This window comes from Hemitrygon akajei, chromosome 11 (assembly GCF_048418815.1).
Source record: "Hemitrygon akajei chromosome 11, sHemAka1.3, whole genome shotgun sequence".
Lineage (NCBI taxonomy): Eukaryota > Metazoa > Chordata > Chondrichthyes > Myliobatiformes > Dasyatidae > Hemitrygon > Hemitrygon akajei.
The window spans coordinates 134,601,359-134,626,908 of record NC_133134.1 but is presented as its reverse complement, the minus strand read 5'-3'; the positions used below and the strand labels follow the sequence as shown (position 1 = coordinate 134,626,908).

The window sequence follows — 25,550 nt, the reverse complement described above, 5'->3', positions numbered from 1 at the left end:
AAAAACAAGCCATGCCACCCAGCAACCCACCTATTTAATCTTAGCCTACTCACAGGACAATTTACAATGACCAATTAACAGACTAACTGATATTTGGACTGTGGAAGGAAACTGGAGGACACCCACGAGTTCATGGAGAAGACATATAAACTCTTTACAGAGAACTCTGGAATTCCTAAGCAGTAATAGCGTTGTGCTAACCGCTACAGTACCAAGGCACCCCCACTGGATTAAAACCCATCTGCTATTTCTCACCCCATTTCACCAGCACATTGCAATCAACTCTGTGCCCCAAGACCCTCCACCAATCTTCATGTTATTTCCAAACTTCCTGATCATGCCCCCAATATCTGCACCCAAAGCATTCAAGTATATTACAAACAACAAGGGTCCTGGCACAGATCACTAGGCATTCAGTCACAAAAATAACCTATTACCATCACCCTCTGTTCTATCATCAAGACAATTTAGATCCAATTCACCCAGGATCCCATGGATCCTAGAACAGTACATCACTGGCATAAAAACGAGAACATCTGCAGATATTGAGAATCCAAAGCAACACACATAAAACCCTGGACGAACTCAGCAGGTCAGGCAACATCTATGAAAAGGAATAAACAGTCAATGTTTCGGTTTGAGACCCTTCTTCAGTACTGGAAAAAAAAGAGAGAAGTCAGAGTAAGCAGGTGGGGGGAGGGGAGGAAGAAGTACAAGGTGATAGGTGATAGGTAAAACCGGGAGGGGGGAAGGGGGTGTAATAAAGAACATGGAAGTTGATTGGTGAAAGAGATAAAGGACTGGAGAAGGAGGAATCTAACAGGAAAGGGAAGGAGCAGCATCAGAAGGAGGTAATGGGCAGGTAAAGAAAAAGGTGAGAGAGGGAAACAGGAACAGGGAATGGTGAAGTGGGGGGGGGGGGGGGGGGGGGGAAATTAACAGAAACTCAAGAATTCAATATTCATCCAACCTAAGCGTGGCCTCATTGTGGCAGTAGAGAAGGCGATGGAATGATGTGTCGACATGTCAGAATAGGAATGGGAAGTAGAATTAAAATGGGTGGCTACATGGAGATCCTGCTTTTTCTGGCAGATGGATTGTAGGTGCTCAGCAAGGTGGTCTCCCAATCTATGTTGGGTCTCACCAATACATAGCAGTGGGCAAACTATTTGGTCCACATTGTTGGGCCGATTTTGATGTTAATTTATACTAAATGTCCTCCTCCTATCATCCATATCACTACATTCCATTTATATTTCTTGGTGTCATCTGCATTTTTATCTTAAATGCTACAAAACTTCCACTCCTATCCCGGGTAACTTATTTCAGGCACCTACCATTCTGTACATAAAACACTTGCCCCTCACGTTGCCTTTTAAATTCCTCCCTCTAATCTTAAAAGTATATTCTCTGGTGTTCGACATTTCTACTCTGGGGAATAGCTTCTGACTCTCATGATTTTATCAAAGACTCTCAATCTTCAAAACTTTTATCTGGTCTCCCCTTAGTCTTTGAAGCTCTAAAGACAGCAACCCAAATAGCCCATCCTTTCCTTATAGCTCATGCTCTCTCATCTAGGCAACATCCTGGTAAACCACTTCTGTACCCTCTTCACATCCATCCTATAATGGGGTGACCAGTTATTGACACAATATTCCATGTGCAGTTTGACTAAAGTTTTATATGCCTGCAACACATCTTCCATAGTTTAAAACTCAGAACACCCAAGAATGAAAACAAGCATGCATATGCTTTTGTTCCCACCTTCTCTACTTGTGTAGCCACTTTCAGTGAACTATGGCTCTGGACCCCAAGATTCTTCTGTACTTCAAAGTTATTAAGAGGTCTAGCATTAACTGTATACTTTCTCCTTTCACTTAACCCCCCAAAATGCCACACCTCACATTTGCTTGGATTAAACTTTGTCTGCCACTTTTCTGCCAATATCTGTAACTGATCTACATCCTATTGATAGTCCTTCACACTGTCCTTATCTCCACCAATCTTTGTATTATCCACAAACTTGCTAATCTACCCATATATGATTTCATTCAGATCATTAATATACTGTATACACAAATAACAAAGCTCCCCTTTAGAACACCACCCACAATAACAGCCTTACACCCCTGACTTCCGACAAGAGAAAATCTATAGATGCTGGAAGTCCAAGCAACATACACAAAATGCTTGAGGAACTCAGCAGGTCAAGCAGCATCTATGGAAAAGAGTATAGTCGACACTTTGAGCCAAGACTGTTCCGCAGGACTGGAGAAAAAAAGATAAGTAAATTTAAAAGATGGGGGAAGGAGAGGTAGAAACACAGGGTGATAGGTGAAACCAGGAGGGGAAGGGGTGAATAAAGAGCTGGGAAGCTGATTGGTGAAAGAGATATAGGGCTGAAAAAGGAGGAATATAATAGAAGAGGACTGAAGGACAGAGACCCCTAATCTCTGTCTTCTATTGGCAAGATAATTCCAAATACAAGCTTGCAATTCACTCTGGGTCCTGTGCATCTTTATCTTCTGAATCCATCTACCAGGAGGGACTTTATCAAATGCCTTACTGAATTCTATGTTGATAACATCCTCTGCCTTACCTTCATCAAGCTCCTTTGTCATTTCCTTGATAAACTCTATCATGTTTGTGAGATATAACCTGCCCTACACAAAGCCACACTGACTGTCCCTAAGCAGGTCATACTTATCCCTCAGTATTCTTTCCAACAGCTTCTCTAGCACTGATGTGAGGCTCACTAGCCTACAATAATCTGGAGGCCACACAAACCACAACTACTGCACTACCACTGTCAATGCACACTTTGCTACCACTTCAGAAAATTCAGGCAAAATGGTCAGACAAGATAGACACTTGACAAAGCCACGCTGGCAATCTTTGATATGTCTCTGCTTTTTCAAGTTATACTCAGAAATGTTCCTCAGAATTTTTTTTCCATTAATTTTACTACTAATCATAACCAGGTCACAAGACTGTAGTTACCACTGCTGCCCTTCTTGAAAAGAGTTCAACATTTGTAGTCATCTGCAATCTTTTTTCTTTATTTCCTTAGCAGACTGCACCTCCCTATAGGTCCTCCTCAACCAAATTCTCCCAGTGACCCGAGAATTGTTCTCCAAATTCTGCTGTGCTGTCCTCCCATCAAGAAGCTCAGTGGAAATGATCTTCATACAGTGGTAGTTTCCAAGAGAAATGCAGGGAGTAGCTGCAAACACTATAAATAGCTTATCCTTATTCTTCTGTCTCAGCAACAGAGCAGCCTTCTCAATTTGGGTGTCCTCATGAATTTGGTTTCCTCTTATGTTTCCTTTGTGGTGGTTAGCAAAGCATGATTCTAACTCATGATTCACAACAAGTTTGGAGCAGCTCAGTGTCAAGCAAGGCTTTGTCATTGTCCTCAGTCTTTCTCACTGCAGTGGTATACCTCATCTCCAACAAGCTTGCTGGTGGAGTGGATCTAAGGAAAATTGCTCAAATTGTATACCAAAGTTACTCCAACCCCAATATCCAAGCTGCATAACACAGGCTATTTTACATTTTTGCAACAGAGTTCTAAGTTATGGAGGTCTTACATGATGAAGCATTTGAGAGGATGGGTTTTATACTCAATATCCACAAGACTAAGTTGACCCTCACTGGTCAACACTGTCCTTTATAACAATACAGATTCACATCATGGCACTGGAAAACATGTCTCACTCTGTGTGTCTCGGATGACACCCCCTGATGAAGGTACACATTAGTGATGAGATCCACCATTGTCTTAAATTTGCCACATCAGCCTCTGACCAACTAAAGCAAAGAATGTTTGAAAATCAAGACCTGGCACAAAATTCATGCTCTACCAGTCAATGATGATTCTGCCCTTCTTTATGTTTTTGAGACGTGAACTTCCTACAGGCACTTCAAATCAATGGAAAGACATCACCAACATTATGACATTAATGTCTCCACCAAAGAACTTCAATGGTGTATGTTAACTTTTTAAACTTGTCATGTTATAAAATGCTTTTGAAAAACTAAATCCACTGTTTTTACTTCCTTAGCTACACCCAAAATACTATTACATTTGTTACAAACTTTACAAAATAACTAGAAAATGGGAGTGACCTGTTGGAGCATCCTTTGAGAGAAAGGTAGTGCAGTCTGACGTGACCAGAATGAACATTAAATTTTCCTTAATGCTATTGGTATTGCTTTGCTTTGGAAATTGAAGAATAAAAACCAGTTTATTAAAGAAGAAAGACACGTAGCAAGGCAAACAACACACACAAAATGCTGGTGGAATGCAGCAGGCCAGGCAGCATCTATAGGGAGAAGCGCTGTCGACGTTTCAGGCCGAGACCCTTCATCAGGACTAACTGAAAGGAGAGATACTAAGAGATTTGATAGTGGGGGGAGGGGGAAATGCAAAATGATAGGAGAAGACTGGAGGGGGTGGGATGAAGCTAAGAGCTGGAAAGGTGATAGGCAAAAGTGATACAGAGCTGGAGAAGGGAAAGGATCATGGGACGGGAGGCCTCGGGAGAAAGAAGGTGGGGGGAGCACCAGAGGGAGATGGAGAACAGGCAAACAACTAAATATGTCAGGGATGGGGTAAGAAGGGGAGGGGGGGGGGCATTAACGGAAGTTAGAGAAGTCAAAGTTCATGCCATCAGGTTGGAGGCTACCCAGCCGGTATATAAGGTGTTGTTCCTCCAACCTGAGTTTGGATTCATTTTGACAGTAGAGGAGGCCATGGATAGACATATCAGAATGGGAATGGGATGTGGAATTAAAATGTGTGGCCACTGGGCGATCCTGCTTTCTCTGGCGGACCGAGCGTAGGTGTTCAGCGAAATGGTCTCCCAGTCTGTGTCGGGTCTCACCAATATATAAAAGGCCACACCAGGAGCACTGGACACAGTATACCACACCACCCGACTCACAGGTGAAGTGTCGCCTCACCTGGAAGGACTGTCTGAGGCCCTGAATGGTGGTGAGGGAGGAAGTGTAAGGGCAGTAGCACTAGTTCTGCTTACAAGGATAAGTGCCAGGAGGGAGATTGGTGGGAAGGGATGGGGGGGGGGGGGGGGGGGGACGAGTGGACAAGGGAGTTGCGTAGGGAGCGATCCCTGCGGAAAGCAGAAAGAGTGGGGGAGGGAAAGATGTGTTTGGTAGTGGGATCCCGTTGGAGGTGGCAGAAGTTATGAAGAATTATACATTGGACCCGGAGGCTGGTGGGGGTGGTAGGTGAGAACAAGAGGAACCCTATCCCGAGTGGGGTGGCGGGCGGATAGGGTGAGGGCAGATGTGCGGGAAATGGGAGAGATGCGTTTGAGAGCAGAGTTGATGGTGGAAGAAGGGAAGCCCCTTTGTTTAAAAAAGGAAGACATCTCCTTTGTCCTGGAATGAAAAGCCTTATCCTGAGAGCAGATACGGCGGAGATAGAGGAACTGTGAGAAGGGGATAGCATTTTGGCAAGAGACAGTATGGGAAGAGGAATAGTCCAGGTAGCTGTGAGAGTCTGTAGGCTTATAGTAGATATCAGTAGATAAGCTGTCTCCAGAGATGGAGACAGAAAGATCAAGAAAGGGGAGGGAGGTGTCGGAAATGGACCAGGTAAATTTGAGGGCAGGGTGAAAGTTGGAGGCAAAGTTAATGAAGTCAACCAGCTCAGCATGTGTGCAGGAGGCAGCGTCAATGCAGTCGTCGATGTAGCGAAGGAAAAGTGGGGGACGGATACCCGTATAGACTTGGAACGTGGACTGTTCCACAAAGCCAACAAAAAGGCAGGCATAACTGGGACCCATGCGGGTACACATGACTACACCCTTGGTTTGGAGGAAGTGGGAGGAGCCAAAGGAGAAATTATTGAGAGTAAGAACTAATTCCCCTAGACAGAGGAGAGTGGTGGTAGAGGGGAATTGGTTAGGTCTGGAATCCAAAAAGAAGCGAAGAACTTTGAGACCGTCCAGGTGGGGGATGGAGGTATATAGGGACTGAACGTCCATGGTGAAAATAAGGCGGTGGGGGCCAGGGAACTTAAAATCATCGAAAAAATTCAAAGCGTGAGAAGTGTGACGAATATAGGTGGGAAGAGATTGAACAAGGGGGGATAAGACGGTGTCAAGGTATGCCGAAATGAGTTTGGTGGGGCAGGAGCAAGCTGAGAGAATAGGACTACCCGGACAGGCAGGTTTGTGGATCTTGGGTAGGAGGTAGAAACGGGAAGTGCGGGGTGTGGGAACTGTGAGGTTGGTGGCAGTGGATGGGAGATCCCCAGAGCTGATAAGGTTGGTGATGGTATAGGAGACAGTGGCCTGGTGCTCCTTAATGGGGTCATGATCAAGGGGTAAATAAGAGGAGGTATCAGAGAGTTGTCGCTGTGCCTCTGCCAGGCAGAGGTCAGTACGCCAGACAACAACAGCTCCCCCCTTATCAGCAGGTTTTATAGAGAGGTTGGGATTGATGCGGAGGGAGCGGAGAGCAGAGCGTTCGGAAGGAGTTGGGTTGGAATTGGAACAGGGTGTGGTGAAGTCGAGACAGTTGATGCAAGGCAAACATAGCTCCTCCTCGTTTAATGAAGGACACTTCTGATGGCAACATTTCTAGTTGATCTGCCACCCTTATGCCTCTCATTGTCATCCTGGAGATGTGCAGCCCTTTCATCCCCCATCTCTTCATTTCTTCTGCTGTTTGTTCTTTGTCTCTGACCTTGGAGACGTGCATTTCTCTGCTCCTTTGTCTCTTCCTCTCTCCTCCTTCTCTGCCTGTTGTTGTCATTCTGGAGATGTGCATGCCTCTCCTCCTCTGCCTCTTCTTCTCTCATCTTTTTTGTTCTGACTCTAATCCTGGAGTCGTACGGCCCTGGCCTCATCCGATTCATGTTCTCTCCCTCTCCTTCCCGCTTCCCGACGACATCTGGCTTTCCCCCTTCTCTTTCCACACGGCATAATTAGGGTGACTATTTTTTTAACCCTAATGCTGGATAGAAGATTTGAAGCAGTGTTATGTGCGCAGCCCCCTCCTTTGTGAGAATCGCAAGAGCACTAAAGGGAGGGGTGAGTCAGTGGACCCAGAAAATGGGAGAGAGACGTGCTGGATGCCTCGTTCCTTGGAGACACATTTGTGGATTGGGGACTAGTATATGTGCAAGCCCTCGGGCAACGTGGGCAGGTTGAGAGAGAGAGATTGCATCATCCACCAACCTGACTGACATCTTCAATCCTGCCAGTCAGAATAAAAGAGGGGCTGTAGGAACAGCCCCCTTGGACGCAACAGAAGAAACGCTAGCGATCCCGTAATAGCGGGCAGCCATTTGAAGGAAGGCACGTGTGTTCGGTTCCCTTGCCTGGGAGCCAGTGGCGGGTACCACAAAAACGATTTTCTTGAACTAACAACGGGGAACCAACTCCCCCGACTCAATGGATTGGCCTCATCAAAAAGACCCGGGCAAGTTTCTTTTTCTCACTAATCTCTCTCTCTCTGCAACAAGTGAAAACCCAGCGGTCCCCAAAAAAAACCCGAAGCCTGCAGGAACTGAGTGACTCTTATATTTTCAACGGACAATATATTACCCCCTAGACAAACGATAGAGCTATTTCTTATTGATGATTATTACTATACCCGCACTTTAGATTGAGTATTGATGACGTATATTATCTGAATGTTTGTATTAACCTTACTTTTGTGCCCCTTTATAAATAAAGACTTTTAAAAATAGTACCATCAGACTTCAACGGACCTCTCTATCTTTGCTGGTAAGTGACCCAGTTACGGGATACGTAACAGCAGTAATACCAAAAGAAGCTGATTATTCTTGATGATGTGGTTGGCACTCTCCTAAATGGACGTAATATAGTCACCGGTGTCCTTTGACTGCAGCAAAGGGTTTTATTTGTGTCTTGAAGTATGTCATTACGGGTTACAGGATGTTATGTCATGCTTAAATTTAGAGAAGAGCCAATGTTCAGTTTTTGAATCTCGTCAAGACTTTTATACATTGTGGGGACCATTTTTGAGTTATTTTCAAAACCTTTGATTTGTTGTAAAAGTACAGATGGTGGCTAATAATATATTTTATTATATGATAAGGGTTTCCCCCCTTTCATCTTGCCTTTCCTAACAGCTCTGGCTTTGGTAGTGGGTTTAGATTTTTTTTTTGTATACCTAATTTTTTATATTTCAATATTATGATTTAATTTAATTTTTATGAATACAGGATTTTGTGATTGTAACTGTATTTTTAATACAATGTATTTGGTACTTTTTTCTGACATATAATATATATCTTCTTGTACTCTGTATTCCTTTATGCAGAAACTAATAAAAATATTGAAAGAGAAGTATGTCATTACAAGAAGATTTAATGATCTCTTATTGATGGGTGGCAGTTAGATCTGTCCCAGTCTTGCACATGCTGATGGTGATACGTGACCACTCAAAATAGAGCTGTCATGCCCTTTTGCTCCGGTTGGTGTCGCTGCTGAGGCTGCCCGTGCGCATGCGTCATGGTGTTGCGTCCCGATTTCCATAATGGTGGATCGGCTCTCGGGTGAAAGGCGAATGAGCAAGTTTATACGAACATATAACCCTGAAATTTGCCTGCATTCTGTAAGTTAGCGCATTTTAAGTTGATTTAGTCAAAAAAAGTGTGGCTGTAATGTACTGTTTGCGCTAATTGGAGGACACAAACAGACAGAGCATGAGAGCTTTAGAAGTATATAGATGTTAATTCTTCAATGTTATCTTTGTCTCCCTTTGAAATAGATAGAGTGACTTGGCATTTTCTGTTTTTATTTTTAAGATGTTGACTCTGCTTAATCATAGTGATCTTCCAAATCTACTGCATGATAGTTAATTAATGTTAGTGTCCTCCTCTAGGTCAACATTCCCAGCTACAAAGTCTGAGTTATACTCAGTCAGCTCTGCTTGGGCTGAGTATGTCATTTACATGCCCAACACCAGATACTGAAGCAAATGCGCTATTCTGAGTTCCATCAGGAATTGGTGGACATGAATACGAAAGAACCAAAGATATTTTCAAAGCTTTCCCACAAAAATATAAGCAGCATTCATGGCTGATGACCACACAAAGTAGATCAGCAGGTCAGGTAGCATCTATGGATGATGTTTCGTGCTGAGACCCTTCATCAGACTGGAAAGGAAGGTGGAAGAAACTTGAATAAGAAAGTGGGGAGGGGGAGGAAGAAGTACAAGGTGGCAGGTGATAGGTGAAACTGGGAGAGGAGGAGGGGGTGAAGTAAAGAGCTGGGAAGTTGATTGGTGAAAGAGATAAAGGGTGGGAGAAGGGGTAATCTGATAGGAGAGGACAGAAGACAATGGAAGAAAGGGTAAGGGAGGAGCACCAGAGGGAGATGATGCGCAGGTTAAGAAGAGAAGGCATGAGAGGGAATCAAGAATGGGGTATGGTGAAGGGGGGAGGCGCAAATTTCAAGAAATTGATGTTCATGCCATCAGGTTGGAGGCTACCCAGAAGAAATGAAGGGTGTTGCTCCTCCAACCCGAGTGTGACCTCATCGTGGCAGAAGAGGAGGCCAGGGACTGAAATGTCAGAATGTAAATGGCAAGTAGAGTGGAAATGGCAAATAGAGTTGAAATGGATGGCAACCAGGAAATCCCACTTTTTATGGCAGATGGGGCAAAAGTGCTTGACACAACAGTCTCCCAATCTATGTCAGTTCTCTCCTCCAGGAAGCCATAGCTGGAGCATTGGACAAAGTAGGTGACCCAAAAGACTCTCAGGTGAAGTGTGGCCTCACCTGAAAGGACTGTTCAGGGCCCAGAATGGTAGTGAGGGAGGAGGTGTGGCACTTGTTTCACTTGCAAGAATAAGTGCTAGGAGGGAGATTAGCGGGGAGGAACGAGTGGACAAGGGAGTCACATAGGAGTGATCTATGCAGAAAGCAGATGTGCTTGAGTGGGATCCTGTTGGTGAAGGCAGAAGTTACAGAGAATTACATGCCGAATGTGGAAACTTGTGAGAAGGCAGGTGAGAGTAAGAGGAAACCTACCCCGATGAGGTCATATGTGTGCAAAATGGAAGAAATGCAGATGACGGCAGCGCTGATGGTAAAGGAACGGAAGCCACTTTCTTCGAAAAACCTCTCAGTTGTTCTTGAATGAAAAACTTCATCCTGTAAACAGATGCGGCAGAGAAAGAGGAACTGAGAAAAGGGGAAGTCATTTTTACATGTGACAGGTTGGGAGGAAGTAGAATCAATAAAGCAGTGAGAATGAGTGGGTTTATAAAATTTGTCAGTGGATAGACTGTCTTCAGAGACAGAGACAGAAAGAGAAAGGGGAGAGAGGTGTCAGAAATGGACAAAGTAAATTTGAGAGCAGGGTGGAAATTGGAGGCAAAGATGATGAAATTGATGAGCTCAGCATGGGTGCAGGAAACTACACAAATGCAGTCGCCATTGTCGTATAGGAAGAGCTGAGAAATGATGCTGGTGTAGGCTTGGAGCATGAAGTGTTCCATATAGCTGACAAAAAGGCAGGCATAACTGGGACCATGCAAGTGCCCACGGTTACGCCTTGAGTTTAAAGGAAGTAGGAAGAGCTGAAGGAGAAATTTTTGAGGGTGAGGATCAGTTTTGCCAGATGGAGGAAAGTGGTGATGGAGGGTAATTGGTTGGGTCTGTTGTCCAGAAAGAAAGCTTTAAGGCCCTCTGACAGGGAGGGACTAGACAACCATAGTAAAAATGCTACAATCAGGGCCAGAGAACTTAAAGTCATTCAAGAGATCGAAAGCATGTGAAGCGTCATGGACATAGGTAGGAAAGGACTGAACCAAAGGGGATAAAATAGAGTCAAGGTATGCAGACATGAGTGCAGTGGGCCAGGAGCAGGCAGAAACATTGGGTCTACCTGGACAGTCAGGTTTGTGGGACTTGGGTAGGAGATAGAAATGGGAGCTGTAAGATAAGGGAACTATGAAGTTGCTGGCAGTGGATGGGAGATCCTCAGAGTTGATGAGGTCAGTGACGGTGCCCAAGACAATGGCCTGGTGCTCCTTAGTGGGATCCTGTTCAAGGGGTAAATAAGAGGTGGTGTAACGTTCTCGCTCGGGTTGTAACGGAACGCCGAACTAAACGTCGAGTTAAACCGTAGTCAATGAAAACAAGGTCGCAGTAAGATTAACCATTTCATTCTGGAGGACTATAGCCCGGAGGTATTACGGGCTAGGCTGGCTTTTAGATCGGTTATGTCGAATTTTCACCAGAAAGGCTACAAGCAAGCGTTGCTGTTTCCAGCACACCTGAGAGTCACCCTTCAAGATGGATCTTTTCGGCTGTTTAAATCGCCAGCGGATGCTCAAGGTTTCCTGGAACAATGACATTTGATCGGGCTGACCAATGTAATTTAGCCTATAGATTTGGATCTGTTATAGATTGACGTTTGGGGTTTTTTTTTTGATACGGTTTACATGTATTTTTTACATACGGTTAAAGCTCTTTTTTTTTACTGGGCTTATTCTGACTTTATATTTTTTCATATTATTAATCTATTAGCATTGAAAATGACCTATTAGGGTTTTTTTTCTTCTTTTTTGTTTTTCTTTTTTTTTAAAAATCGATATACGCTCTTTTTTACACTTTTAACATTTGAATATTAAGATTGGGAAAAAATAAAATGGCGTTTCTTCTTCCCGACAGACTCCAGTGTTTGCAGCGTCATAACTGTTTTGATGTGTTTGAAAGTTTTAAACTTTCATTTATTGTTTTAATTTTTTTTAACCCTTTTGTTTATATACATTTATAACACTAATTTTATATTTTAACTTTTGCTATATCAACCCTTTTTTATAATGTGGGTTGTTTGTATTTTTTTTTAACTTTGTTACGTTTGAGTTGCCGTCTTGAGACAAGGGGGTAATTTTAGTATTAGATCGCTCGCTTGCCTCTTTTTGGCTTTTTTCCTGGGGGTTTGAGGGTGGTGGGAGGGGGATTTTTCTTTTTTTTCTTTTTTTCGCTTGCTTTTTGCTTAGTTTTATTTCATGGGCTTATATGAAACTACAAAAATGGCTGCAGTGCTGTGACTTCCGGTTTCCCTTTGAACTTACTTCCCTCTTCTGGGTTCATGAGTTCACTTTTCTTTCGAACCTATATGTTAACTGTAATATATATTGTCAATATGGATAAGACTATTAACTTTGTTTCTTGGAATACTAATGGTTTAAATAATCCGATCAAACGGAAAAAAGTATTCAAAGTATTCCATAGAATAAATGCTAATGTTATTTTTGTACAAGAGACTCATGTAAGGAAGGTGGATAGTCAGCGGTTGTTTAGGTTTTGGAAGGGCCAACAGTATCATTCAAATTCGCAAGCCAAAGTGAGAGGTGTTTCTATTTTTATAGACTCATCAACTGCTTTTATACATCATGAAACAATTTCAGATCCGCAAGGTAGATTTTTGCTTATTACTGGTTTACTTTTTAATCAAAAAGTTGTTTTAGTTAATGTTTATGCTCCAAATACTGACTGTCCTGAATTTTTTAAATGCTTATTTACATCCTTTCCTAATCTGAATCAATATAGATTGATACTGGGCGGGGATTTTAATTGTTGTCTAAACCCTTTGATGGATAGATCCAAGCCCACTCAAACTTTTCCGAACAAATCGGCTTCTCTTATTAATTCTTTTATGATTGATTCAGCTATTTGTGAAATTTGGCGTTTTCTACACCCTAATGACAAAGAGTTCTCATACTTTTCCCATGTGCATCATAATTACTCAAGAATTGATTACTTTTTCATTGATCAGCATTTACTTATAGACGTTATGGATTGCAAATATGACTCTATTGCTATATCTGATCATGCACCTTTGGAAGTTATCTATTAAGGTGACGGATTCATATATTAGTACTAAAGGTTGGAGGTTCAATCCTGTTTTACTGCAGGACTCTGACTTTGTTAACTTTATTAAACAGTAAATTGATTTGTTTTTCTCAATAAATTCTACAGCAGAGATCTCTAGTGGAATTTTGTGGGATACTTTTAAGGCATATATTCATGGACAGATTATTTCATATTCTGCCGGAGTTAGGAAACGAACTAATTCTAAAATATTAACATTAGTTGATAAAATTAAGGCAATTGACAAGATCTATTCATTGACCCCTAGTAAAGAACTTTATAAAGAAAGGGTGGAACTTCAAATGGAGCATAGTTTATTATTAACCTCCTCGATTGAAAGTCAGTTAATTAAATCGAAAGCTCAATTCTATACATATGGAGATAAGTCTGGTAAACTACTAGCTAACCAATTGAAAATTGTTTCGGATAAGCGACAAATTACTAAGATTCGCAAACAAGATGGTACTTTGACGATTGATCATAAAGAGATAAATAAAGCCTTCCAAGATTTTTATAGTTCTTTATATCAATCAGAATGTACTAAGGACTCTTCTATAATGAGTGAATTCTTAAGGAAATTGAATATTCCAAAAGTAACTGTTGAGGATAGTGTATTTTTGGACACACCTATTACGGAGTCTGAAATAGAAAAGGCTATTTTCTCAATGAACTCGGGTAAAGCTTCGGGTCCAGATGGTTTTTCTGCAGAATTTTTAAAATCCTTTTCTTCTATACTTTCTCCTTGGCTTTGTAAAATTTTTAAAGATGCATTAAGTATAGGTAAACTACCACAATCTTTTTATGAAGCTTCTATTTCCTTAATTCTTAAAAAAGATAAAGACCCCACTGAATGTGCATCCTATCGGCCTATATCTTTGCTGAATACGGATTTTAAGATTTTTAGTAAAATTTTGGCTATTAGATTAGAAAATATATTGCCTCGGATTATTTCTGAGTATCAGACTGGATTCATTAAAAATCGCTATTCATCTTTTAACATTAGAAAATTAATTAATATTGTTTATACCTCTTCATCTAAAATCCCAGAATGTGTCATTTCCTTAGATGCCGAAAAAGCATTTGATAGAGTCGAATGGTCATATTTATTTAATACTTTGCAACATTTTAATTTTAGTTCAAAATTTATATCATGGATTAAATTAATATATCAGAAACCTTTAGCTTCGGTCTTCACCAATAATCAAAGATCCCCTTTTTTCAGTTATTTCGGGGCACAAGGCAAGGTTGTCCTTTAAGCCCTTTATTATTTGACATTGCTTTAGAACCCTTGGCTATAGCTATTCGTGAATCACCCAATATTTTAGGTATTACCCGTGGGGAGACGATGTATAAGGTATCATTATATGCGGATGATTTGTTATTATATATATCTGACCCTGAAAGATCTATTCCTGCTATTTCTTCTTTGCTTGCTCAATTTAGTAATTTTTCTGGATATAAATTGAATTTTAATAAGAGTGAACTTTTTCCATTAAATATGCATACTTCAATTTATAATCAGGTACCATATAGAATTGTTACAGACTATTTTACTTATTTAGGTATTAAAATTACTAAAAAACATAAAGATTTATTTAAAACTAACATTTTGCCTTTAATAGATCAAATTAAGCAACTTGCTAATAGGTGGTCCCCACTATCTTTGTCTTTGGTAGGTAGAATTAATGCCATTAAGATGATGATACTACCTAAATTTCTATATCTATTTCAAGCATTACCAATTTTTATTCCTAAATCTTTTTTTGATATAGTTGATTCTAAAATATCTTCGTATTTGTGGCAGAACAAAAATCCTAGGCTAGGTAAAAAATATTTACAGAAGCCTAAGAAGGAGGGCGGCTTGGCTCTACCAAATTTAAGATTTTACTATTGGGCAGTTAATATACGGTATTTGATATTTTGGACACAAGAATCGACTACAGTTGCTGGCCCACAATGGGTAAATTTGGAATGTAAATCTGTGCAAGATTTCTCATTGATCTCAATCTTAGGATCTTCACTTCCTTTTTCGTTATTCAAAACGAATAAACAGATAACTAATCCTATAGTCAAGTATACATTACGAATCTGGTTTCAATTTCGTAAATTTTTTGGTTTGAATAAGTTTATGCTGTCAAGTCCTATAATATCTAACTACCGTAGATTCCGGACTACAGAGCGCACCTGATTAAAAGCCGCTGGCTCTAATTTTAGAAAGAAAATCAATTTTTTACTTGTACAGGCCGCACCGGATTTTCGGCCGCAGGTGTCCCACGTTGTAATATGAGATATTTACACAGAAAGATATTACACGTGAGGATTTTTTAACTTTTAATTAAATCCATATGGTAACATAAACAAATACATATTGCAAATGCTTTTTTTCGAACCGTGCCTGTAACGCGGCTACTTTTAAATATACGTTGCGTATACTTTTTTACTGAACAACATTCCAATATCTCCTAACGACTGGTAAAAAATATATATACTGCAGCCTACCAGGAAAAGTTATTGATCGCCTTTAACTTAAAAGCAGCGTTTTCGCTCCGCCGCTCGCCCCCCGCCGTCCCGTTTATTGCAAACGGCATTTTTCCCACAAGACGCGGCGAAACCGGGTGTGACGTCATAGCATCCCGCGATGTAGTACAGAAAACAAATATAGTTAAAACACTTCTAACTTTAACTAACAAATGAATTACTAAGCGAAAATATTATAAACTAAATAACTGCCATAAAGGCAGCACAATGCTTTTCTTCGAGTGTTTTCCATGTTGATGAGGGTGAGTACAAATGACTGATTTACAATAATTTAATTGTGAAAGTGCGCTTGATTTATCGTACAATTTCATTGGACCTCTGTGAACTACTCATCAATTTTATTGGTCTACTGTTACGAGGCAAAATGTTTTTGGCGGCATGAAAAAAATCATGTATTAGCCGCTCCGTATTAAAGGCCGCAGAGTTCAAAGCTGTTCAAAATGTGGGAAAAAAGTAGCGGCTTAAAATCCGGAATCTACGGTACTTTTTCCGACCATCATCTATAGATCAAGCTTTTCTTTTATGGAAAACAAAAGGTATAACATGTTTTCGTGATCTGTTTTTGGATGATAACATTATGTCCTTTGAACAGTTATCTAATAAATATAATTTATCTAAAACCCATTTTTTTAGATATTTACAAGTTAGAAATTTTCTATATAATGAACTAAAGTCTTTTTTGAAAGAATGTCCATTGGACATTACAGAAAGAATTTTAGCTCTTAATCCTTGTCAAAAGGGCTTAGTAGCTATCATTTATAATATGATTATGAATGTACAACCAGATATATCAGAAAAAATTAAGAAGGAATGGCAGGAAGAATTGCATTGCCCTATATCTACTGAGCAATGGGAAAAAATTTTATTATTGGTAAACTCATCCTCTGTCTGTGCTAAACATGCTCTAATACAATTTAAGGTTGTACATAGAGCTCACATGTCTAAAGATAAACTTGCTCGATTTTATTCTTATGTTAATCCAACCTGTGATAGATGTCATTCTGATATTGCTTCATTGACCCATATGTTTTGGTCTTGTCCTTGTTTACAAAACTATTGGAAAGATATTTTTAATGTTATTTCAAGAGTCTTAAATATTAATCTTCAACCACATCCTTTTACCGCAATTTTTGGTCTACCAATGATAGATAATAAGCGTTTATCCGCTTCATCCCAACGAATGATTGCATTTGTTACACTAATGGCTAGAAGATCTATTTTACTGAATTGGAAAGAAATTAACCCTCCAACTGTATTTCAGTGGTTTTCTCAAACTATTTCCTGTTTGAGTTTAGAAAAAATTAGAAGTGTGGTTTTTGATTCTTCAGTTAAATTTGAGGAAACTTGGAGACCATTTATTCAACATTTTCATATGAATTAAATGGTCTGATCCTGAACCTTATTGTTACTATCCTGAATTGTGTGGATGGAGGTTGGGAGTCATTGACACTGCTGTATGTATTTAACATTATGCGATTGCCCATGTTGGTTAGTTTTTTTTTTAGTTGTTGTTGTTTTTTTTTGGGGGGGGGGGTTCTTTTTTTTCTCTTAATTCCTTTACATTATACTATGAGTTTGAGAGACTCTATGTATTGATTAATACATATTTCATTGTTAATTAATCTATTATGTACTCTCAAATGTTTTGTACTAATATTTTTCTTATGTTTTTCTTAAAAAATTAATAAAAAGATTTGAAAAGAAAGAAAGATTAACCATTTACTGTTCACTCTTCACATTAACGTATGGTGAAAACTGTTGATAAAAAAATACAAGATTGGTACAGTGTTTGTTTCCTTCTAAATATCACATTTACATCGTGAATACTTGCAAAGGTAAAACTACAATAACTACATTACATTAAAGTGCAGCATAGTCAGAATCTACCTGCTCCATTGACTGCTTTAAATACACTTCAACACAAACTATCCCGACTCTTTAACTAACGAAAACATAAACCTTATCGACCGTCGTTACTTTTAACAGAATCAGCGTTAACATTTTAATTCAACTTATCGATTATCTCATGACTTACAGCGTTGCTTTCACTGTGTCTCTGGTGCATAGAGAGAAAACTGCTCGCGCTGTGGCGCCACATGTGTTTATCCTTGCGTTTATCCCAAACCGGTATTTTCCCACAAGATGCGGCAAAACCGGATGTGACGTCATCGCAGCCGCGATATATTACAGACAAATGAATTTACTTAAACAATCCTAACTTTAACTAAAAAATGCTAACAAACGAATTACTAAGCGAAAATATTATAAACTAAATAACTGCCATAAAGGCAGCACAGGTGGTATTCTGAGAATTGCCATCTGGCCTCAGCATTGTAGATCTCAGTCCTCCAGACTACAACATCCCCACCCTTATCTGAGGGCTTGATGGCAAGGTTGGGATTAATACGGAGACTGGAGAGCCATGCGTTCGAAGGGAGTGAGGTTTGAATTGGAGCGAGAAGTAGTAAAGTTGAGAAGGTTGATACCACATCAGCAGTTAGAGATAAAAAAGATCCAGAGCAGGCAGAAGACCATAGTGGGGTGTCCAAGAATTTGGAGGAGGTTTGAAAACAGGAGAAGAGAAGTGGTCATTGGTACGGGCTGGAGAGTCCTTGCCAAAGAAGTAGGTATGGATACGGAGGCGACAAAAGAAGAACTCAACGTTATGGCAGGCACAGAACTCACTGAGAGTGGGTGGAGGGGGACAAAATTGAGGCCCTTACTAAGAACAGAATGTTCTGCCCCAGAGAAGGGGAGGTCGGAGGTGATGGTGAAAACATAGCAGGGGTTAGAGCTAGGGTCGGGGTGCGTTGAGTGTTGGAGGGGTCAGAGGAGGGGATGGGGGTGTTCTGGGAATGTAGAGTGGGAGGAAGATGGGGTGGGACTGTTCTGGGATCGTAGGGTGGGGAGAAGACTGAGGTAGCGGAAGAATGATGGAGAGTAGCCCGGGAGACCCAGGGTTAGTGTGGAGTAATGGTGGTGGAAGAGGAACCACGGGACCCAGTAGCAGTGAGAAAGGTCTCGGCCTGTGGAAGGAGGTGGCTGAGGTTAGAGCTGGAGACAGTGGGATCTGCGGTTTGAATGCAGCTGGCGAATGGGTTGAAGAGAGAGCTGGTGACAGCGAGTTCTGCGGTTTTGAGGGGGCCAAGTTCAGTACTGGAGTTGGAGGCGCTGGTGTCCACAGTATGGAGGAAATTGATTCCGAAGTTTGAACCTGAGCTGGAGGCAGCAGAGTCAGCGGCTTGCAGGAGGCCGGGGTCCAAGCTGAAGGAGGCAGGGGCGACGGCTCCCAATCCTTAGTGGAAGCAAGGAAGGAGAAGAATCAGCCGTTGGAGGTGTGGATTCAGCAGAGGACGAAGTGTTAGAGAGGTTCATGGTAGGCAGGGAAAAGTGAGGTAGAGAATGGGAGAATGCTTGCAGATATCTTTGCACAGTGGTGAGGGTGGTGCATCGAGGCTGGAGGGAGCAGCGGCAGGAGAAACAGTCAATCAAATGTAGGTACTTTGAATTCTTGCTGGGTTTAAATTCAGAGACCCAGAAATGGAGCTGGAAGCTACATGATATAAGATGGCAGCAGAGGTAAGTTCCCAGGAAGGATAGTGGCTGTAATAGTGAATCTGGGTGAGCACGTGGTCGAAGAATCGGAAAGCAGCAGAGATTCCAGTGGAGGAGCAATGAGAGAGGCTCACTGAGCTCCTGTTGAAGAGAAGATTTAAACTACTTCAGGGTAGACTTATCTCAAAGAGACTTTGCAGTGGCAAAGTAAATCAGACACAAGAGGTACTGCAGATGCTGGAAATCTAGAGCAATGCACACAATGTGCTGGAGGAGCTCAGCAGGTCAGGCAACATCTACGGGTTGGAATAAAGAGTCAACTTTTTGGGCCAAGACCCTTCATCAGGACTAGAAAGGAAGAGGGTAAGAAGTTAGAATAAGGTGGCAGGAGTGGAGGAAGAAATACAAGATGTCAGGTGGTAGATAATCCAATCACAAGCAAGACAAAACCTACAGATGCTGGAAATCCGAGCAACACACGCAAAATGCTGGAAGAACTCAACAGGCCAGGCAACATCTATGGAAAAGAGTACAGTCGAAACCCTGGAGTAAAGAAACTGAAGAGTAGATTTAAAAGGTGATAGGGAAGGGAGAGAGAAAGACAAGGTGATAGGTGAAGCCTGAAAGGGGAGGAATGAAGAAAGAGCTGAGAAGTTGATTGGTGAAAGAGACAGAAGACCATGGAAAAAAGGAAAGGGGGGAGGAGCACCAGAGGGAGGCGATGGGAGGACCAGATGAGAGATAAGAGGGAAAAAGGGATGGTAAATGGTGTGGGGGGGGGGGGGGAGAGAGCATTACCGGAGGTTTGAGAAATCAATGTTCATGCCATCAGGCTGGAGACTACCCAAACGGAATTTAAGGTGTTATAAGGTCCAACTTAAGTGTGGCCTCATCTCAACAATGGAGGAGGCTTTGGATGAACATATTGGAATGGGAATGGGAAGTGGAATTAAAATGGATGGCTACTGGGAGATCCTGCTTTTTCTGGCAGACTGAGCATAGGCACTCAGCGAATAGGTCTCCCAATTTATGCCAGGTCTCATTGATATACAGGAGGCCACACCTGGAGCACCGAACTCAGTAGATGACCCCAAAAGACTCACAGGTGAAGTATGCCTCACCTAGAAGGACCATTTAGGGACCTGAACGGTAGTGAGGGAGGAGGTATGGGGCAGGTGTAGCACTTGTTCCGCTTGCAAGGATATGTGCCAGGAGGGAGATCAGTGGGGAGGGACGAATGGACAAGGGAGTCACGTAGGAAGTGATCCCTGCGGAAAGCACAAAAGGTGGGGGGGGGGGGGGGGGGGGAGGAGAGGGAAAGATGTGGCCGGTGGGGGAGAGTGGGAAGAGTGGAAGGTAAAAGAGCTGGGAAGTTGATTGGTAGAAGAGGTAAAGGACTGGGTAAGAGCGAATTTGATAGGAGAGGTCGGAAGACCATGGGAGAAAAGGAGGAGGAGCACCAGAGAGAGGTGATAGGCAGGTAAGAAGAGAAGGTGTGTGAGGGAAACAAGAATGGGAAATGGTGAAGAAGAAGGATGGGGAGAATTACTGGAAATTAGATAAATTGATGTTCATGCCATCAGTATCCAACAATTGAACCATAGATTCTCATTTGTAGCCAAAATGGTACAACTTATTCCATCTGGGTAGCCTCCAGTAATTCACACAAAGATTCTCAGTTGTAGCCAAAATGGTACAACTTATTCCATCTGGGTAGCCTCCAGTAATTCACACCAAGATCCTGGATTAGAAGCAGGAGTATACCACCTCACAAGTGAACCAACTAACCATCTTCTAACAAACTGAAGGAAGAATTTGCAGTTGCTACATTAGTTTCATCATCCACCTCAGAACTCAAAGAACTGGTCTGAAATCAGGCTAGCTAACATTTTGAAGGATGGCCATAAAGAAAGGGTTTAGATCTAGCAAATTACTATTAATAAAACAGGCCCATCCTAACAGCCTTAGTCTTATGATTTAACGTTTGATGTCTCATGTTTTCAAATACCAAATAAAAATCCGATGACCTATGATTGAGAAGAATTACATGATGATATTGAGATAATAAGTCACAAATCAAAATATGAGTTACTCTGAATGTGTAATTAGGGAGTAAACCAAACACCTATTCACACTTGGATAACTCATATTATTACACCTTCAAGAAATTCTATTTGATTTATTACACACTATTTCCTTTTCATAACATTGTTCAACTTTATGGCAGTAATTTTCCAGAATCCCCATTTACACTCCCTCAGTGATAAATACTAGTATTTAACACCCTTTTGATGTCAAGTAACACGATGGATATTTCCCTCTTTTCTTGACTAAATGATCAGCAGAACAGTTTAAATTTGCTACCTTCCAGTCCACACAGATCATTCTAGAATGAAGGGGTTCCTAGAAGATTAAAACTATCAAATGCATCTGTGGTAATTTAGAAACTTAGAATGGGGGCATATGAGTCCAGTAGGTCTTTTATAAGTAAAATTAAAAATATATCGATGTTATTTACTAATATTAGCAAGTTTACATACATCAATCTCATTTGACCCTCTATACCTTGGAAAGGAGATGAGACTAATTGGAATGCTTTTCAAAGTATTCAGTGTAGACTTGATGGGTGGGTTATCATTGGGTGAGGAAGGAAACATCGCTCTGTGAAGAGTGACAGTACAAATACAATGATGGGAAAAGACAAGACAGCAAGAGGGAAAGATATTTGATTTGGTAACCATAATAGCGAAAACTAAATCATGCTTTCTCTCCCAAATGTCTATTAGAGCAGTTTCAGAGAAAAACAAGTTGAGCTAATGGGCTGATTAATTAATAGTTTAAATACAAGCAGTTAATACTAACATTTCAAGGACAGTGAATTTTTTTGGAATGATCAGGTAAAAATAACTTACATTTTCAGAAATACTTACTTTACAAAAACATACCGGGTAATGGAGAACATTTGTGCTGGTAAAGTGTAAATGGTATTGTAAAATATTTCATTCGAGGACATATCCTACCTTTTTCTCACCTAGGGATGTCCCTTCATCAGCGTTCGTTTCACTATGTTCTAAAGCATCAAGGAGACTTTTGGGTTTTCTTCTTGTGCTTGCAGAGTCTCTGTCATATTCAATGCAAAGCTTAGCCATTCCATCTTCCCCAGAATGACCATCTATGTAAAAATACAAAATTAGTTAAGAATCCTTCTTCAAGGATGCAGAAAGAGTTAGTGACCTCACAATTTGAAAAAAAATAAAAGTTAATCTTGTCCAAGTGAAAATGGATATGCTTTAAAACAATTAAAATGGCATTAACTGAAGCAAAAACTGCACTCTTAGAAGAGAAAATAACATAACATTTCACTAAACCAGCCTTTCAAATGCTGTACTGTAAAACACGCTACTTTTTCAAAATATTTTGGATCTGGGTATCATTGACAAGGTCAGCATTTATTGCTCATCTCTAAAGTATAAGGGAGGGTGTTGGCTACATTTCCTTTTAATGAAGATATTTCTTCTAATGAGGGCACACAGTAGTGTAGGGATTAATGCAATCGCTTACACTGCCAGCCCCACCGCCGATCGGCATTCAGTTCCCACTGCTGCCTGTAAGGAGTTTGCACGTTCTCCCCATGACTACATGGGTTTCCTCCAGGAGCTCCCGCTTCCTCCCATATTCCAGTTGTGGGGATGTTAGGGTTGCACCAACAGCATGGTGACATTTGCAGGCTGACCCTGCATACTCCTTGAATTTTGTTGGTGATTCACACAAAATAACTCATTTCACCAGATATTTTGATGTACAAATTATATTGTACAAACAGAGCTAACCATTAGTCTTTAATTTCCAGTGGACTGTTGAGTAGGGAATTCTAGGCTTTAGATTCAATGACAATAACAGGAAAACATTTCTAAGCTGGCATAGTGTGTGGATTGTACATAACTTTTAAGTGCTGCTGTCCCATCGGTTTGGCTGCCTTTGCTTTTCTCCGTAGTAGAAATTGAGTGTTTGGGAGGTGTTTGCTAAAAAACCTAGATGAGCAGCTGGGGTAACTTTTGTGGGTGACTTTCACCATAATCACTGTAGACCAGTGTCTAAGGACTGAATATTTATTTAGCTTGATGGAGTACGCTGCTTTCTTCTGGATGATACAGAGTTTCCAGCAAGTTGACAGAATTCCAGAACACCAGTGACTTAGAAGGAAAAAAGGGTTTGAGGTGTCAGAAAGCACACCACACACCACAGGATATCTTGCCTCTAACCTTTTATGGCAGCCACATATTGCTGACTAGTTTCCAGCTGATGATGGCCACTCAGATGTTAATCAGAATATCAAGACTCCTTCTCGCTGGAGACAGATATTGCCCAACACTTCTGTTGCATGAATATCGCTTGACACATCAGCTCATGCTTGAATGTTATCTGGAACCACCGTCCGGTGACATAGAAACACAGAAAACCTGCACCTTTTGGCCCACAAAGCTGTGCCGAACATATCCTTACCGTAGAAAGTACCTAGGGTTGCCCATAGCCCTCTATTTTTCTAAGCTCCATGTACCTATCCAGACATGGACTGCTGCACTTGCTGTCAAGTTGGGAATTAAACTAAATTGTGTCATCATCAGTGAACACTTTCACTCCAGACCTTGGGATGGAAGGGAAGTCAGCGATGAAGGAATTGAAGATGACTGTGCTGAGAATAATGCTCTGAGGAACCCCTACAGTGATACACTGGGGCTGGAATTATGAATATGCAACAACTCCTTAATGTACTCCACTTCATAATGTACTGGTTAGGCACAGGAGTACATTCAGCCAGAGACTCATTCCACTGAGATGTAACACTGAGCGTCACAGGAAGTCATTCCTACCTGTGGCCATCAAACTTTACAACTCCTCCCTCGGAGTGTCAGACACCCTGAGCCAATAGGCTGGTCCTGGACTTATTTCCACTTGGCATGATTAACTTATTATTATTTAATTATTTATGGTTTTATATTGCTATATTTCTACACTATTCTTGGTTGGTGCAGCTGTATCAAAACCCAGTTTCCCTCGGGATCAATAAAGTATGTCTGTCTGTCTGACAACAGGCATTTTTTTGAGTTATAAATCCAACTATTTTAGTGTTTTCCCCTTCAGATTTACCAGATGTCACACTTGGTCGATTGCTCTGTCGGATTCAAGAACAGTCACTCTGATCTCACATCTAGAATTCAGCTTATTGGACCATTCTTAAATAATGGCTGTTAAGAAGAATGAAGCTAAGTAGCCCTAGATGGGCATAACTGGACATCAGTGAGCAGGCTATATTGATTAATAAATATCACTTGACAAAACTGTTGACAGTACCTTTCATCATTGAGTGTAAATTGACAAATTAGTAATTAGCCAGATTAGAAATCAAGATTAGATATCAATATTGAAAACCATGGATACAGCAAAAGCTACAGTGGCACATAACATTGCTGCTGAAGATCTACACTCACAACTCAAGTGTAGCCAAGCTGTACAAATAAAAGAACGTAACACAACAGCACAATCATCAGTGAATTCCCTCACCTGACTAATTCTAAAGCTTTAGCATTCCTGCTGTATTACAGCCTGATCCATGAAAGCGTCATCATTCCCAAAGTGATATGTCCACAACATTCCTCCAATACCCCCAGCCCACACAATTGCCTTTCATTTTAATCCACCAACCACACGCTGGTTTGGTAAAGATATAGAGAGAAGGTACCTTCCAGTCTGCCAATCTTATTGTGATTTGGCAAGGGAAACTATATCTACAACAAATAGAACTCAGATAAACATAGACTTGCAAAGAATAACTAACTGCCACTGTTTGCTCAAAATAAATGAGATCCTAAAGGAACTGTTCCTATTGGAAGGCAATCTGAAGGAACAGTTGAAACCAAAAATGCAATTTCCTGTTTTCATAATATCGAGCACAACTTGAATACTTGTTATGCCATATGGTAGCAAGAGCTAAGTAAACAATAAAAATGCAGTAACAAGGTTTGCGGTGAACTTTGCAGAAAATCAATTGTCATGTGTCAAATACTCAGCCACAATCCCACTTCCTCCCATCCCCAAGTCACTCAGCACTAATTATATCTTTTACAACAATGTTTTATAAAATAACAATATGAACTGGCAAGTAGATAATTGAGTACTATGCTACACTTTCAACATTACATCTTTAACCACAATCCCAAGCAAGAAGGAAATCTGCAAAGGAGCCAACTCAAATTAAATGGCAAATAAATACCTCCAGGAGAGGTAATGTCATGTTCTTCTACCACACATAGAGCTGTATTATTTTTTATTTCCTCTCTTCCATTAACATTAAAAACCTACCTTTGACATCCAACATTCCACACCATCCACAGTGACACTTGAAAAAAAACTAATCATAACAAGCTCCCAGTTGACAGGAGTCTAGATAAATTAAGATCCCTCCCATAAAGCACTTGAAAAATTGAATTTAATCTAGTCATCAGTCTCTCATCTCTAAATGGTGACTACATTGCATTCCATGTCTATCTAAGAAACCAACACTCAAGGAAC

At 40.9% G+C, this 25,550-nt stretch overlaps 1 protein-coding gene across 3 annotated transcripts in view; it reads right to left on the bottom strand.

The window, feature by feature from the left end:
* The window catches only part of rtel1 (regulator of telomere elongation helicase 1), a 169,053-nt gene that overhangs the window by 58,653 nt on the left and 84,850 nt on the right, over window positions 1–25,550 (bottom strand). For all 3 annotated transcript variants that reach the window (XM_073061710.1, XM_073061713.1, XM_073061712.1), the window contains exon 27: window positions 22,001–22,152. In XM_073061710.1, coding sequence (XP_072917811.1) covers window positions 22,001–22,152 — 152 coding nt within the window. The remainder of the gene's footprint in view (window positions 1–22,000; window positions 22,153–25,550) is intronic.